Raw genomic sequence first — 15,205 nt, forward strand, 5'->3', positions numbered from 1 at the left:
ACTTGTAACTGGGACCAATCTACTTGGTTTATACGACCTGGGCTCCATTGTGGTCAGCCTCAAATAGTGCTATAAACTATTATTGGGTTTTGTGCTTTTCAACGCTATTTTTACTTAAACCTTTAAACATTCATATCTCTGTTTCCCCTTATTTGGTTTTTGTCATTTTGGTTTTATTTTGTTCATTATTTTTTCACTCTATTTTTCTAATTTGGTTTGGGAGTTTTATTGTTTGGTGTTTTGATTTTATGGCTGTTTTGGTACTGCATAATTACTTTATAAATTGCCCTCAGGTAAGCCTGTCTGCTATTTGTCATAGCCACTAGGGTATTACCCTCAGGTTAATTTATTGAATTTGAGGGTTCACCCAACAAGGATTATTATTATTCCTTGAGGAGGGCAGTAGCCCACTCCAAATAATCATACACTTTCTTACAGAGGTCAAGCTCACAGTCAAAGATCTCAAGACCAGACTAAAGGTATATTTAGAGGGATATATCGCCATCAGATCGTCACTTTTAGCGACGTTTTGGAGGCGACATCCCCTTCCCCCTGTTTACAAAGTGGTGTTAAGCCACTTAACATGGCTTGACGCCGCCTTGTTAACAAGGCGCCTTTTCACACTTCACTTTGAATGAAAGGTGCGGGCAATGGGTGTTGCAGTGGGCGCTCTGCCACAACACCCATTGCTTTTTGATGCTGCACCATATTACAAGGTTGGAACAGGGCCAAAAATTAAGACCAGGGAATACCTGGTCTTAGATTGGCGATACGAGGATAAATTGTTAATTTCTCGTAGTTTTCTGCTCTTTCCATGTGTGCTGATTAGAAAGAGCAAATTGCCTTTCAAGATTGTTTATGTGCAGGAAGGTGTCCCTCCCCATACATCAACAATCGCCCCTGAAGTGTAGGCGCCCTTGCAACACGGCCAATGTGTGTCTGTGCTGGTGCTAGGGAAAACACAAGGGTGCACCGTATTCTTGTAAATACTGCACACATCTGCTTTTTAAAAATGTCAGAACGTGGAGTTTCCAATGTTGGCTTAACACTGCGCTCCGACATTTTGTTGTAAATATCCCCAAAAGGCTTCCAGCTTATACAGATCTATAATAATTAACACACCAGAGACCTTTGACAAATTTAAGGAGGCCTGGGAAGCAGATGTGGGTTCCATAGTAGACACAAAATGGCACGAAGCATCGCAGCGCCTAGAGAGATAGCAATAGTGGCTCAATTCCACCTAATATAATTTAAACACATAAATTGAGTATACAATATTAGAACACAACTCTGACACATTTAACAAGATTTCTCAGTCCTATTTCTCGTATGTTAAATTGAGGAAGGGAATCTGTTTCACAGGCTGCAGTTGTGATACCTCGATGGGGATCTAAGGAGCAGTGGCTGATATGTGCAATAAGGTCATCGGCACAGACATTTCACTCAACCTATGTATTGCGTTACTGAATATCCTAGATGATCTAGGTCTTACAATATACTATAAATAATTTCTTAGTCTACGCCTGATAGTTTCCAACAAGACATAGCCCAAAATTGGCATAATCTAACCACAACAAGCATTATAAAATGGAAGCACAATCTTGATGAATGTAGGCTGTTGAAAATACCTATGCACAAAGCAATGGGATGCTCTCAGGAGCATGTTAGACTCTGGGGGGGGGGGCTTCAGCCTAATACTAGTGTCTTAAATGAATGAATAAATATTCTTAAAATCATACAATATATCATAAAAGGATAGAAATGTAGAAAACACACAGGATCACAATACTTAAATATATATAATAAAACCCAAAATGATAACAATGTAGCAGTATTTATTAATACTAAAAAGCACTCCAACATGCTGCACCCATATGGCTCACAGATTTCCAATAACGTATTAAGAATGTATAATCTCATTCCAATATAAAGCACCTTTCAGGAAATAGGAGACAGCCAGGATTACTGCATGGTCAGATAATAACTTTATTTATAAACAACAGGCCGAAACTGTTGAAATCCCCTCGATTCTAAAACAGGAATTCTTGTTTTGTAAAAACTCATAAAATTTACAAAACAACACCAAATGCTACAAAGTTTGCTGTGAACAACCATCACATGGGCAAACCTCAATAATTTTTGGGTCAAACTGTCCAGGCGGAAAGCATATAAGTGAGTGAATATACCCCAACCGAAATTTAGTCATAAGTGATCTTTCCCAAGCAACAGCAAGAAAGTATGGTTCAGGGTCTGCCACAGTTTGCAGGGACAGAAGCGATCTAGAGGTCATCCTCATGAGTCCCTAGCTTCCTTTAGATGCTGTGAGAACAGATCCCTAACTACTGTTCTATCCTCCTTGCTGAGGAGATGCAGCTTATGAAACAGGTCAGGACTGCCCAAGGTCTTAACAACAGAATGGACATAACTCAGCCATGGTAGTCTTAGACCGTAATTCCACCCAAAGCAGTTCTCAATCACATCTCTATTAAATCCCACTTGATCCCCAGAACACTCTGAGATCCACAGTAACAAGAGAGCCAGCTTCACAGAATCCTCCTTGTCGTCAAAGCCCAATTCCTTATGGACAAATAAAGACGACCTATTAGAGTCAGGCCCGACAACCACCTACAGAAGCGATTCTCTTCCTGCTGTAAAGCCTGACAATTTTGATATCCCAAAATAGCTGCACCATACAAAAATACTGGTAGGCAATTCATTTTATACATCTGCAGTAAGGGTTATATGGGTTTATTGCAATCTGTTTGTAAAATCTAAAAAGAGCACCACAGGCTAAAGAAAAGTGGGAGTACCACTTAGACAGACATGTAAGCCAGTTGTTCAGGTAGTCAACAGTAGCCCCAGATAGGGGAATTTGGACAACCTATTAATCTTGCTACCCTTTGTAACAATAGGCCTAGTTTTAGGGGTTTCCCTCCCACATATCATATAATGTGTTTTACTGCTATTCACCTCCAGCCCATCCATAAAGTTGACAAAAAGGCCAACAGGAATGTTGAACCCTTTGGCAGTTTAGGCCATCAACACAGGATCATCTGCCTAGAGTAAGGAGGGTACAGGGACTGATTTTACCTTGGGCTGGTCTTTCCTATGTATGGCCTAGCAAGTATTCAGATCATTGATGTATAAGAGGAAAAGTAATGGCCGCCATTTGACCCCATGTCAGAGGGAAAAAAATTCAGAGCATTCCCCATCCATACCGTATCTCACTGAAGCATTCACATTTGAGTGCAGTGACTTTAAGAAATCGATCAGTGGAGTAGGAATCCCTCACGCCAACAAATTTGTCAATAGCTTTGACTTGTTCATCTGGTTGATGGCACTACTCAAGTCCATGAACGCAAGGTGAATAGTCCCTTGCTTTGTAAATACGTATTTTCCGATTTTGAGACTGAGGTTCAGGCCCTGTTCCATGGTGCCTTTTCCTTCCGGAAACCCACACTCAACTGGGCAGAGAATATTATGAGATTGAACCCGTAATCCTACATGTTGTAATATAATGCGGCCCCACACCTTCACTACAGAATTGAGCAAGAAATGAATCTGTAGCATGTGGGATCTTGTCTATTCCCTTTTTTTAAAACAGGTGATCTAACTGCCAATTTCCAAGTCAGTGGGAGACCAATCAGTACGGCAGCATTCAGAATGTTTTTTAAGATAGAGGACTGGAAATGTGATTTGGCCTTTTAAAGATCCACAGGTATGCTGTCCACGCCAGGAGCGTTATTGGACAGGCTAGCCTTTATTGCCACATACACATCTTCAAGGTCAAACCTGATCTCTAATGGATAAAGATCATTTTCCTCATCCATTGCCAAAGGGGCTTTATGACCAAGGGCATAACCATTTCAAAGTTTCATATCCACTGCTATGGTCTAATGATAGAACCAATTCCGTCTGCGATGGTCAGGGTGGGTTGCCACCATTTACAGTGGTCCAGAAGTCCCTTGAATCCTGGGAGTCACAGGAAAGCAGCAACCGCTTTCTGGAGGTCTCTTTAAACTCAGCTTTCTGCTTCTTGATTGACTGTCATGGCCTGCTGGTTGCGAGGCCTTGCATTAAGGACCTCCAGGAGTTGGTTTTTGGCTACTCTACTGGTTTTATCAAATCAGACACATATTACAGCTCAAACCCGACCCGTCAACTCCATCATGATGGTGTTTGTAGAAACATTCAATTGGTAAAAAGCCTCCATGATCACTTCAGGGGTGGGTCAATAGCTAGCAGATGTTTATCAATGAGGTTTAAACTGGATCTAAATATGGTCTCAAATAAGGTTGAACTTGGGAGATTTCCCCACTAAATCTTTATCCCTTGACCGTGGTCATTAAGCCTAACAGGCCAGGGGCAGTGTCCGTGCTGAAACCAGGAGGAGCTGTCACTCTTATTTCAATTGGGTTATGATCTCCAAATCCAGTATCATGTTCAGCTCCTGGGCTCACTAAATTCACAAGGGTCCTGGAAATAAAAACATAGTCAATTATTGTTCCTTTACCCCAACCAACAAACGTACTCCAGTCTTGTAGAATGAATGTTAACCATTCCTCCTCAAGGAAACTGAATAACCAGCATTTATGTAATATATAGATACTGTTTTATACAACTGATATTTAGGGTATATGTTGTATATGCACAGGAAACCTTTATTTGCTAGTTTTATGGTTACATTGGTATTGTTATGCTATCTTATGTGATGTTGATTTGAATAGCGCACTAATCACCCATAAGAGTTCTAGGCACCAGAGCAGGTGTGCAGGCATGTGGTGTCGGCATTCATCGATGAGCCAGGTCTCCAGCTTCTTGCAAAGCTCAAATAGAAAGGGGGAGACTCTCATGTGTTGTGAGAGGTTGTTCCATATTTTGAGTGCTATCTAAGAAGAGCGACATCATGTTCTACACTTGGGAAAGTGTGGGGGTTGAGAGTGAGCGCAAGAATGAATGCAGATATCTTGATGGGTTGTGAACGTTTATACGACTGTTAAAGTAAGCGGGTCCCATGTTGTGTATGGATTTGTAGGTGTGTGTGAGGAGTAGGAATTGGCTGCATTTGTGAATATGGAGCCAGTAGAGCTCCCAGACATGAGGTGAGATGTGAGTGCGGTGAGTGAGGTTGAGTATGAGTCTTGCAGGCATTCTAGATGGTCTGAAGTCTGTGCAGGAGTTGTTAGGACATTCTGGCATTCCGTTTATTTTCATAGCCAAGTGTGCTTGTGATGAGTACTAATGTGACAGTCCGTCTGGTGTTCTGTGGAAGTCACTTGGAGATTTTTAGTAGCAATCAAAAGATTTGGAAGCAAGAGGACTCACTGCGTTGACCTGTACAGTCATATCAAGCTAGTTTTCTAAGATGATCCCCATATTTTTGACATGGTCGATTGGTGCTAGTGGAGGACCCAGTTCTGTTAGCCACCAGGTGTTGTCCAGCTGGGAGATCTTATTCCCAAAGACCAGTTGTTCACTCTTGTTAGAGTTTATCCATTCCGCCAACAGGGTCATGCAGTTGGAGAAGTTGGTTCTGGTGTTGGGTGCCTTGTCCACCAGCGAGAGGATGAGTTGAGTTTTGGTTGCATAGGAGATGATGGTGATGTCTTGACATCTGATGATTTTAGGGAATGGAGCCATGTAGATGTTGAGCAGGACTGGGCTGGTGGAAGAACCGTGAGGTACTCCGCAAGCCAGTTTCTTGGCCTCGGCTGTGAAGGATGACAGTCTGACTCTTTGGGCTCTTCTTGTGAGGAGGGAGCATATCCAGTTGAGTGCAGGTGCTTGGGTACCACACTCATTGAGTCTTTTGATAAGTGTGTTGTGGAAAACTGTGACAAATGCAGCAGAGAGGTCAAGCAGGATGAGGGCGGCTGTTTCTCCTCTACCAAAGATGGTCCTGATGTCATCGGTGGCTATGGTGAGTGCGGTTTCTGTGCTGTGGTTCTTTCTTAATCTTGATTGTGTCAATCACAAATGTGGATTGCACCACCAATTCCAAGTTCCAAAGTGGTTAAGTCCATCCAATATTTGCCACGCTGCATCAAAGTTTAGACCACCATGGTCTGCGTCCTAGTTCGTATAACTTATGTTACACGAACAAGGACACGGATCATGGCAGTCTGAACTATGATACGGCATGGCACAGGAGCCAAGTAATACTTGAACTTATACTGGATACAGGAGGTATCAGGTCTAAAGAAAGGCATACACTGTGGTACAGGAACCTTACAGTGTTGTCTTAAATATCAACAATCATTGAACAACGTACCTAGATAATACGCCCTGAGGAAGTCCACAGAAGTTCGATAAAACTCGTTGGCTGTTTGGCTGTTTTAATTAAAATCTCAAAGTGAAAAATAAAGACATTTTGTGATACAAATATTGGATGAAGTCAACCAATTTGGAACTTGGAATTGGTGGTGCAATCCACATTTGCAATGGATTTAACATTGGTCTTGGTGACTGCTCTCTGGAAACAGTGGAAGTGGTGGAGGTGCACACCACATGAGTATAATACTCGACACATTGGACTCTTTGTGTGGAATTTTTGCTTTGGGGGAAGTGTGCATTGTTTTGTAGATGTTTGGCTTGTTGTTTCACCTTGGTACTGTAATCTTGATTGTGTGTTGTCCAGTAGGTGGTGGAGCTTGAGGTGATAGTGAGTTGTTTGTTGATGGCCTTTTCAATTAATTTTGCTGGGTAGGGAAGTAAGTAGAAAGGCCACAAGTTGGCCAGTTGCCTTGAGTTGGCTGAAGGTTTCGTGAAGAGTTTCTTGAAGAGGGCATTGACTGCTGCATGCTACCAGACTCCTGAGAAAGTGTTGGAGGTGGTGGAGGTGTCCACTATTTGGGTGAGCACTGTGCTAATTGGTGGTGCACAGAAGTTGAAGATGTGGTGGGGGAAACGGTCCGATGGGGCCCCAGAGTGGATTGTCTGCATGATTGAGACTGTTACTTCGCTGGTGAGGGGCTTCCATCTGGTCAGGTGATTGTCTTTATTGGAGACTGACAGGTTGGAGATGACTGAGTTTGCTGGGATTTGCTTGGTGTGCAAAGTTGATGTAGATGTTTATGATTTTCCCTTGGAAGAAGTTGGATAAATCATTGCAGAACTCTTGCGAGGAGGTGATGCTGTTGGTGGCAGCCATTGCTGTGGTGAAATCTTTGATAATTGAGAAGGTTCCTCTGCTGCTGTTGGAGCTCCCTTTGATACATTACACTAGTGCTTGTTTCTTAGTTTCTCCTAGTGATATTGTCTGAGTGTTGCTTTGAAAGTGGTTCTGTAGGTGTCGTAGTGATTCTCTCTCAAACTTTCTTCCTAGCTGTTTGCAGTGTCTTTTTGGTGTCATGGAGGTCCATTGTGTACCGACTGTCTTGCTTGTTGGGTCTTCTCTATTTGTTGAGTTTCATAGGTGTGAGGAACTTTGCCCTGTTCTTGATCGAGTTGTTTTAAAAGTTGTCTATGTCCATGTTGATGTTGCCCATTGGGTTGGGTAGGTCCAGTTGGAGGGTGTTGAGCCATTCTTTTTATTAGGTAGGCTGACGTTGGTGGGCGAGCTAGCCTGTGGTGTGTTGATCTAGAAGTGGCTTAAGGAGTGTTTGATCCATGTGAGAGGTGCGGTTAAGTTGAACTTGATGTCAATAAAGGTAATGAAGATGGGATCCAGTGTGTGTCCAGTGATGTGCCTGGGTTTGGTGACAAGCTGGGTTAGTCTGGTGTTGTTTAGGCTTTCTAGGACTGGAGTAAAGCAGCTGTTGGTTGCGTCTTCCAGGTGGAGCTTGGATTTGTTGTTAAAGGGGACGATTAACTCTGTGATGAGGATGAAGAAGGTGGCTTGTGGTCCCAGTGGTTGATAGATAAGGGTTCAGTTTAGGGTGAAGTTTTTGGTGCTTTGAAGCTTCAAATGTAGATGTTCCATGAACGGAGTAGCAGTCTCTGTGATCATTGAGCAGGTGATGGCATCTTTGTGGATGAGCACAAATCCCTCTCCTGGATTCTGGTCCTTTGTGCAATCTTGTAGCCTGCTGAGATTGCTGTGGCTATGTTCGGTGTTGATGTTAGGTTAAGCCAGGTTTTCCTGAGGAAGAGGAGGTCCAATGCATCACTGCTCATCAGGTCTCAGATTTCGAGGGCGTGTTTGCTGAGTGAGCAGGTGTTGAGCTGCATGCATGTGAGCATTTTTTGGGGGTTCTGGTTTGCGGTTGCATGAGGTGTTGCGTGGGCGAGTTGTTAAGGTGGGTGGTGTGTGTGTTAGGGGTACTGGGAGGTTTCTGTCAGTGAAATGGCAGTGGGTGCAGGTGAAAGCCACCTCTGTTAGATGTGACAGGGCATGGTAACAGCGGGGGAGAAGCGTCTCAGGTCGAGCAAACACAAGAGTGTCGCATTATATTAATGGGGGAAGTTGGACCAGGGTTTGTGGCAATGGGCGTGGTCCTGGCACATCTGGGCGCAGACACGCTTGTATTTGGAGTGCCAGGGATGGGTACATGCAGCAGACACCATTAAATAGGTCCTGGGAAGGGGCAAGTGCGCCGGGGTGGTGGTTGAGGCTGTGCAGAAGGGGAACATCAGAGACAAGAAGTAAGTAAGGAGCAGTGAAGGCTGGAAAAAGGCACGGCTGGGTTGGGAGGCCAAGAGCACACATAAAAAGAGAACTCAAGAGCAAAAAGGGGTGAGAAAAGCAAGAAAAAGCAGAAATCGGGGTGAAAGATGATGTGAATTTTTTTTCTAAAAAGCAGAAAACGGAGTGAAAGAGATGAGATGAGAAACGGTTGAAAAGAGCTAAAGCAAAAGCTGAAAATTGGGTGAAAGAAATTAGATTAAAGAAGGCTGAAAAAATGCAGAAAGCAGAAAATGGGGTAAAAGAGATGAGAAAAGAAGAGACAGAAGTAGTGAGATTGAGAGAGAGTGAGTGACAGAGCAGAATAAGATGAGGCAGGAACCTCGAAGCCAGAAGGGCCTTGGACTAGTCGGAGACGGGTCAACAAGTAAGTGTTCCTAAAATATTGTAACAAAAAAAAACCTCCCTTTTTGTTTTCATTATCTCTTCTACTTTCTCAATTGTTTTTCAAGTATAGCAGGCCTATGCTCACCTGTATAAACATACCATTACAATATTTTGGTCATTGATATTTAGGCCTTGATATTTTGGCCCCACGATATTCTGTAATTGACATGTTGGTGGAATATCCTGTGCAGTACTTTCCATAGTCACCCTGCTGGACAATATTAAGCATAAGAAATGGAGTTGCTATCTTCTAAAAAGCCACCTGGACACCAGAAATGGGTTTTTATTAGAAAAAGGAGAAGAGTGCATGGCCAGCCTACCCTCACATTGGTCTACCACACCACCCCGCATTCATGACAGTCATTCTTTTGGGAGATAGAAAGGCAATTAGACAACAGGGAAAAATACATTTAAAAATGGAATTAGGGTTGTTGCCTGTCCTAGCATTGGGACAGCCCCAACATCCAGCAAACCCAAGACAGTTTTTCATCCATCCTAGAGCCCACTGCCCGAACACTGCAGCCATTCTTCCTGGTAAGGAAGTGGAAACATGAATTTCTTTGCGATTAGTTCTGACATATGGGCTGGCAGAGTTAGGGTCAATTTCTGCCTTCCCTGTGGGCATAAAGACTATCTGATGCCCAGACTGGCTGGTGCCCACACAGTTCCTTTGTTGAATACCAATCACTGGTATCTAGTGAGGTCTCATGGGGCAGGAAGATTGGCGAGTGTCCTTTCAAAAAAATTCTCTGGTGCCTGGGTGGGCGGTGCAATCTATTACCTGATGGGCAAGCCTTTCACTTCATTAATTTTCACATGTTTTCATGGTGATCTGTTGAGATTTCTACAGTACCAATCTGCTCACCCCACATGTGACAAAAAGGCCACTAGACCGCCAGGGAAATAAATTGAAAAGGTTAGGGTGTTTGGCCTAACTTGGCATTAGGTGTCCCCTCATCCTGAATTCCTTTCTGCTCTCCTCATGTGCAGATTGTGGTGTTTGTATCGATAAACCCACTCCAGGGGGAAGGATCCCACCAGACCATAAGGGTAAAACGTGAGAAATGGGTTTGGGTGCTGGCCCATCTGAGAATTGGGCCACACCCCTGGCACCAGACAGTCTTTTTTCCCTTCAGAGTGTCCTGCAAATGTTAAAACTATACCTAAAACCATCACTTGCCTCTTTTGAGCTCTGGGCCACCCAACACCCAGGGACCCCTACAAATCATGGGCATCTGTAAAAACTAGAGATCCATGGAAATTAATGGTGTTGGGGCTTGCATGGATCCCAGAACGTTTTCTTACCAATAATGCCCTTTAAATGTCGAAGTATTGCCAACAAACAACATTTTTTCATATGTATGTGGCAGGAAATTTTTATAACTTGGAATCTCAGCATCCCTGGAGCCCAACACCCTTGATCTGGCTGGCAGTAAACCATCATGACACATATAAACTACTTTCTTAAAAACAAATCAGGCCACTGTGTGTGCCCGGAAAAACAACATTTAAACACCTGAATGCTATCTTTCTACCGTTTCCAGCAACTTCCATCAAAACAGACACCAGACCCTGTGCAGCTAGGTGATGGACCATGGTGGGACCGACCGTCTCAATGGTATGTTTTTGTGTGGGAGTCTTTGACTGAGAACCTGGCCTGGTGTCTGCTCTGTAGATGCGCTATCTAAACGAGCTCATGGTTGGGCTGTGTTAAACAACTATGGCGTCCTCAAACCCCAACCCTATCTAAAGGCAGGTATAAAAACTGCGACCATGGAAAGATTCTTGAGGCTCCGTCTGGGAGTCGGAGTAATTAACTCGCTTCTACCACCTTGGGAAAGAAGGAGTGGAGACCAGCCCTGTTGATTATGCGCTAGAGGCATGGAGAAATTTGTTGACATCATATGCCTCTGTGAGAAGTTAAAAGACCTATGGCAAATGTTACTAAATTAACAAGGAGGGGAGAGAGAGATTACAGAAGGATTCGTTCTCCCTGGTCAATAGTTAATAAACAAAAGGAATCCACTGAGGAAGGGCTTCCCTACTAAGGTGGGGAACACCCTGTGTTGTAAAATACCCCTCAAACACCAAGGACCCTTGGTGTCATGCTTCATCATTGGGGTCTTCGCACCCCTCTACGGGATGCAGCGTGCTACAACCAGCGACTACGCGGGAGCACGCAATTGGACTATGTGTGGTGTGTGTGAAGGAATATTTATGTGCGTGAGTGGTGAGGTTATATGGTAAGTGAGGTTTAAAAAGGGCCTCGGCTCGTGGGGTAAAAGATCATTTTAATCTTTGGAGCTGCGTATGGGGTAGTCAGGCAGCAGTGTCTCCTAGACTTCGTAGCGAATCTGCACGTAAATCCCTACATTCCTGAGGCTCATGAGGCATAGGATTTAACTAAAAACAGTCGACAATCTGTGACTTTCTCATCTTGTAGGTACATATTAGGACCTGCACTAGTTTGCACTTTTGTAAATAATTACAGGTTTTAAATAGAGATACGTGAGTAAGGTGGGGATATGTGTACCCTGTCCTGAAGAAGGAACTTAGTCTCCGAAACATGTCGACACACACACATGGGAGGTAGTGCACATAGTCCTGCATAACACACCTCCATTTACTGCACGTTTTTAATAGCGCCAGCTCGGGGGCAGATTAAAATTATCTTTTACCCCCGAGCCAGGCCCTTTTTAAACCTCACTTAACGTATAACCTCACCACTCACGCACATAAATATTCCTTCACACACACCACACATAGTCCAATTAAGTGCTCCCGCGTAGTCGCTGGTTGTAGCACGCCGCATCCCGTAGAGGGGTGGGAAGACCCCAATAATGAAGCATGACACCAAAGGTCTTTTTGGCGTGTGAGGGGTATTTTACAACACAGGGTGTTCCCCACCTTAGCAGGGAAGCCCTTCTTCAGTGGATTCCTTTTGTTTAATAAAAAATGTTACTAAAGCCATTCCTCAATCAGTATGGTGTCAGGACTCGTAGGCAGGCAGTAATGCTGTGCTTCGATCCATCCTTAGTACAGCTAAACTGCTGCCTCATAAAAAAATGTGCATTGACTGCAATCAAGCTGAAAAGCCTACCTTCAAAAGTTACTTCTTTGGGAACTGTTTGTGCCACCTTATAATACCGGCCTCTCACAATGGAATAGGAATGCTATAAATATCAGATACAGGTTGCTGACTTGCCGTATGGGATCATTTTGTCAGTTTAAAAAGAAATTTCCTATTGAGCTGCCTTTAATAGACTCACTGCCGTTTGTGCCCATATGCACTCATTGACATTATCTTAAAAGTTTCACACATACATAAATGTGTTATTTTAAACTTTATCTTAGTTTTATTGTATTAATGTAATGTGACTGATTTTACTGTTAAAATGTATGTATGCAACAGTTTTAATTAACTATGCATAATAATAAAAACTTGTAAACATGGTCTGTAGAGGTCTCTAAACCTCACTGTTGGAACTGTTAGAGTCTTCTAACACTCTCAGACTCTGCCACCTGTGCATCATTTCATCTCAGACCAAAGTTACCCTCAACATTCTCTCCATTTCCCATGATGATTGCACACATTCCCTTATGATATCATCATATAAATAGCCCAATCAATAATTGCACTGCTTCATGCGCCAGAGCCTATCTCCGAGTTAAACTATATTTTCTGTGTCAATTACACTAATGGATCTTATAGCATTCAACCAAAAAGTAGTCACTTGTTATTTTCTCACATCACATCCAACCAGCCGGTGCAGCATGTTAGCAGCATGTGCCCTCTTCCTGGTCCGGGGAGAAAACTATTCCTTCTCGTCTGTGATCTGCCTCCAATATCAGTCTGTCCTTTTGGGAGCTGGTGTCTTCCCCCTGATTAAATGTGCAATGGGCCCTTTGATTCCGTAGGTGGTGTAGAGATCCCCCCATGTCTACAACCCCAGGAGCACCCAGTCTCTTATATAAAAAAATACTAACACTCAGTTAATTCCTAAACCCTTGCACAAATGGTTCACACCATTATTTTTCTCATCTCTGTGTATCATATGAATTTTGCTGCTATTTAACTATAGCACATTCAACTTTTATCACTGTCAGGGTTGTTTGTAGAATTATTTCATTATTTTCTGCTATATTTTCATTATTCTATGTGCTTAAGTCTCTTGACAACAGTGATAACGCTTTGCGAAACCTTGGCAACAGCAATGTCACTTGATGATCTATTGCATTGGCAGGAAAAAGAGAGCTAAATCTACCTGCTGCAAAAGGCATGAAGGCCTCAGGCTTCTCAAACTCTCCCTTGTCATTCAGAAAGTTTGAAGGATTAAATTCATGTGGAAACTTCCAGAGAGACTCTTCGTAGTGGATTGAAGAAAAGTTGGTAACCACCGCTGTTCCCTGAGAGGTAAGAAACAAAATAGGTTATAAGGAAGGTTGATTAATTATTACATTATGCTAGGTTCTGAATGTACAAGAAATAATACAAATGAAAGCTCTGTTTTGTCATAGCATTCATACTGCTGCTGTATTGGATTTTTTTCACTAAAGCGCAGGCGAGAGCACCCAGAAGTACAGGTTTACATTTGCGGATGGCTGTGTAAGCTTGCTAGTGATCCCAGGAGCGCCTCAACTAGTGTACCAAGGCATAGCAAGGGACAGCATCAGGGGCATAGGAGACACTAAGGGGGTCATTAAGATGACGGGCGGACAAAGTCCGCCCGCCCATCCTGTCGGTATGCGGGACCGCCCGCCATAAGGGCGGGGGTCCCGGGGGTGGTATTAGGATGTGCCCGCCACAGTGGCGGGCACATCCTGCATGTTAAGCATTGTGGCGGGCGGTGCTCTCAGCACCGCCCGCCACAATGCTTAAAAAGCACTTTTATATTTGCATAATCAAAGCGGCAGGCACCGCGCAGTGCCTGTCGCTTTGATTATGCAAATGCAGGGGGGTACCACAGGTACCCCCGTGTGCACCCCCCTACTCTCCTTCACTCTGGGGGCCCGCAGGGGGCCCCCAGAGTGAAGTCTGCCTGCCTTTCCGTAGCGGCATTGCTGCCACGGAAAGGCATTGAAAAATGCCCATCATAATATGGCTGGCGGTGTCTGATAGACACCACCACCATATTATTCCTTTTCCGCCCCGGCCGCAAGGGGCGGGGGGGAAAACGAGAGTGGATGGCGGGCGGATTGCCCCCACCAGGCTGGCAGGGGCCAACCCCAACCTGGCAAGGGCAATCCGCCCACCATCATAATGGGCCCCTAAATTTATGTGGGGGGACATGGACAACTTTGTGGACTTTCCAGTGAGCCTATACTAATCGCCCGTTGTGTGAGACCATACGCCTGTTAAACGGTGTCTGATGATTCCAATATCCCTCAGCATTTCTGGCAAGAAGGTTTTGGGCTTGGCTATCTACCTAAAAGCAGATCCAATGATAACTTAAGGAGTGTTTGACGTTCCTACCTCGCTGAAGGTTTGCTTCATGATGCTTGAAAGCTCAGACATGGTACAGGGAACCTCTAGCCTCTATTCCGCCACTACACTGCCAGGGCCTGACTCACAAAATATATAGGGGAGTGAGTATCAAATAGGCAGTTAATGGCAGTTCCCGGACCTAAAAATCAAATGAAAAATAGTACAAATACTATGTTCATTTTTTGTATGAAAGGTGAAATCCCTGCAGGTGAAAATTTTACACATTGAAAAAACACCACTTTAAAGAACACTACTTCACAAATATTTAATATCTCAGACAACCAGCTGAATCTTCAACCACTGGTTGACTTTGAACATGTCTTTGATCCTGCACAGCTAAGCTCAGTGGCTGCACAGACGACATCTGTGTGTCATCTGTGCAGCCACTGAGCTTACCATCTTGAAACTACCTGAGGAAGGCGGAAGCTGAAACATTGTAGTGGAAATATGTTTTTGTTCTTTGATGAATCTATCTGTTTGAGTCACTTCTTTCTTGCACATAAGTACATACATACATGAAGACTGAATACAACCATCAATCTCCTAGCCCTTACTTGCATGTTTGAAAAAGTAACCCATAAGGCCTCCAACTTATATACCTGTTTTGTCAACTTAAAATCTGAATTCATCACGGACAGACAGAAATTACTATGTCCTGCGTTTTGGGCACTTGAGTTAAGATCTTGCAGTGGCCCAATGCTGACATTATT

The 15,205-nt window shown here is 43.7% G+C and overlaps 1 protein-coding gene across 2 annotated transcripts in view; it reads right to left on the reverse strand.

Annotated features, from left to right (window-relative positions):
- LOC147673880 (cytochrome P450 2D17-like) overlaps window positions 1–15,205 on the reverse strand; it is a 464,170-nt gene that overhangs the window by 120,091 nt on the left and 328,874 nt on the right. For both annotated transcript variants that reach the window (XM_086947760.1, XM_086947759.1), the window contains exon 8: window positions 13,276–13,417. In XM_086947760.1, the coding sequence (XP_086803886.1) occupies window positions 13,276–13,417 (142 nt within the window). The remainder of the gene's footprint in view (window positions 1–13,275; window positions 13,418–15,205) is intronic.

This window comes from Lissotriton vulgaris, chromosome 12 (assembly GCF_964263255.1).
Source record: "Lissotriton vulgaris chromosome 12, aLisVul1.2, whole genome shotgun sequence".
NCBI classification, from domain to species: domain Eukaryota; kingdom Metazoa; phylum Chordata; class Amphibia; order Caudata; family Salamandridae; genus Lissotriton; species Lissotriton vulgaris.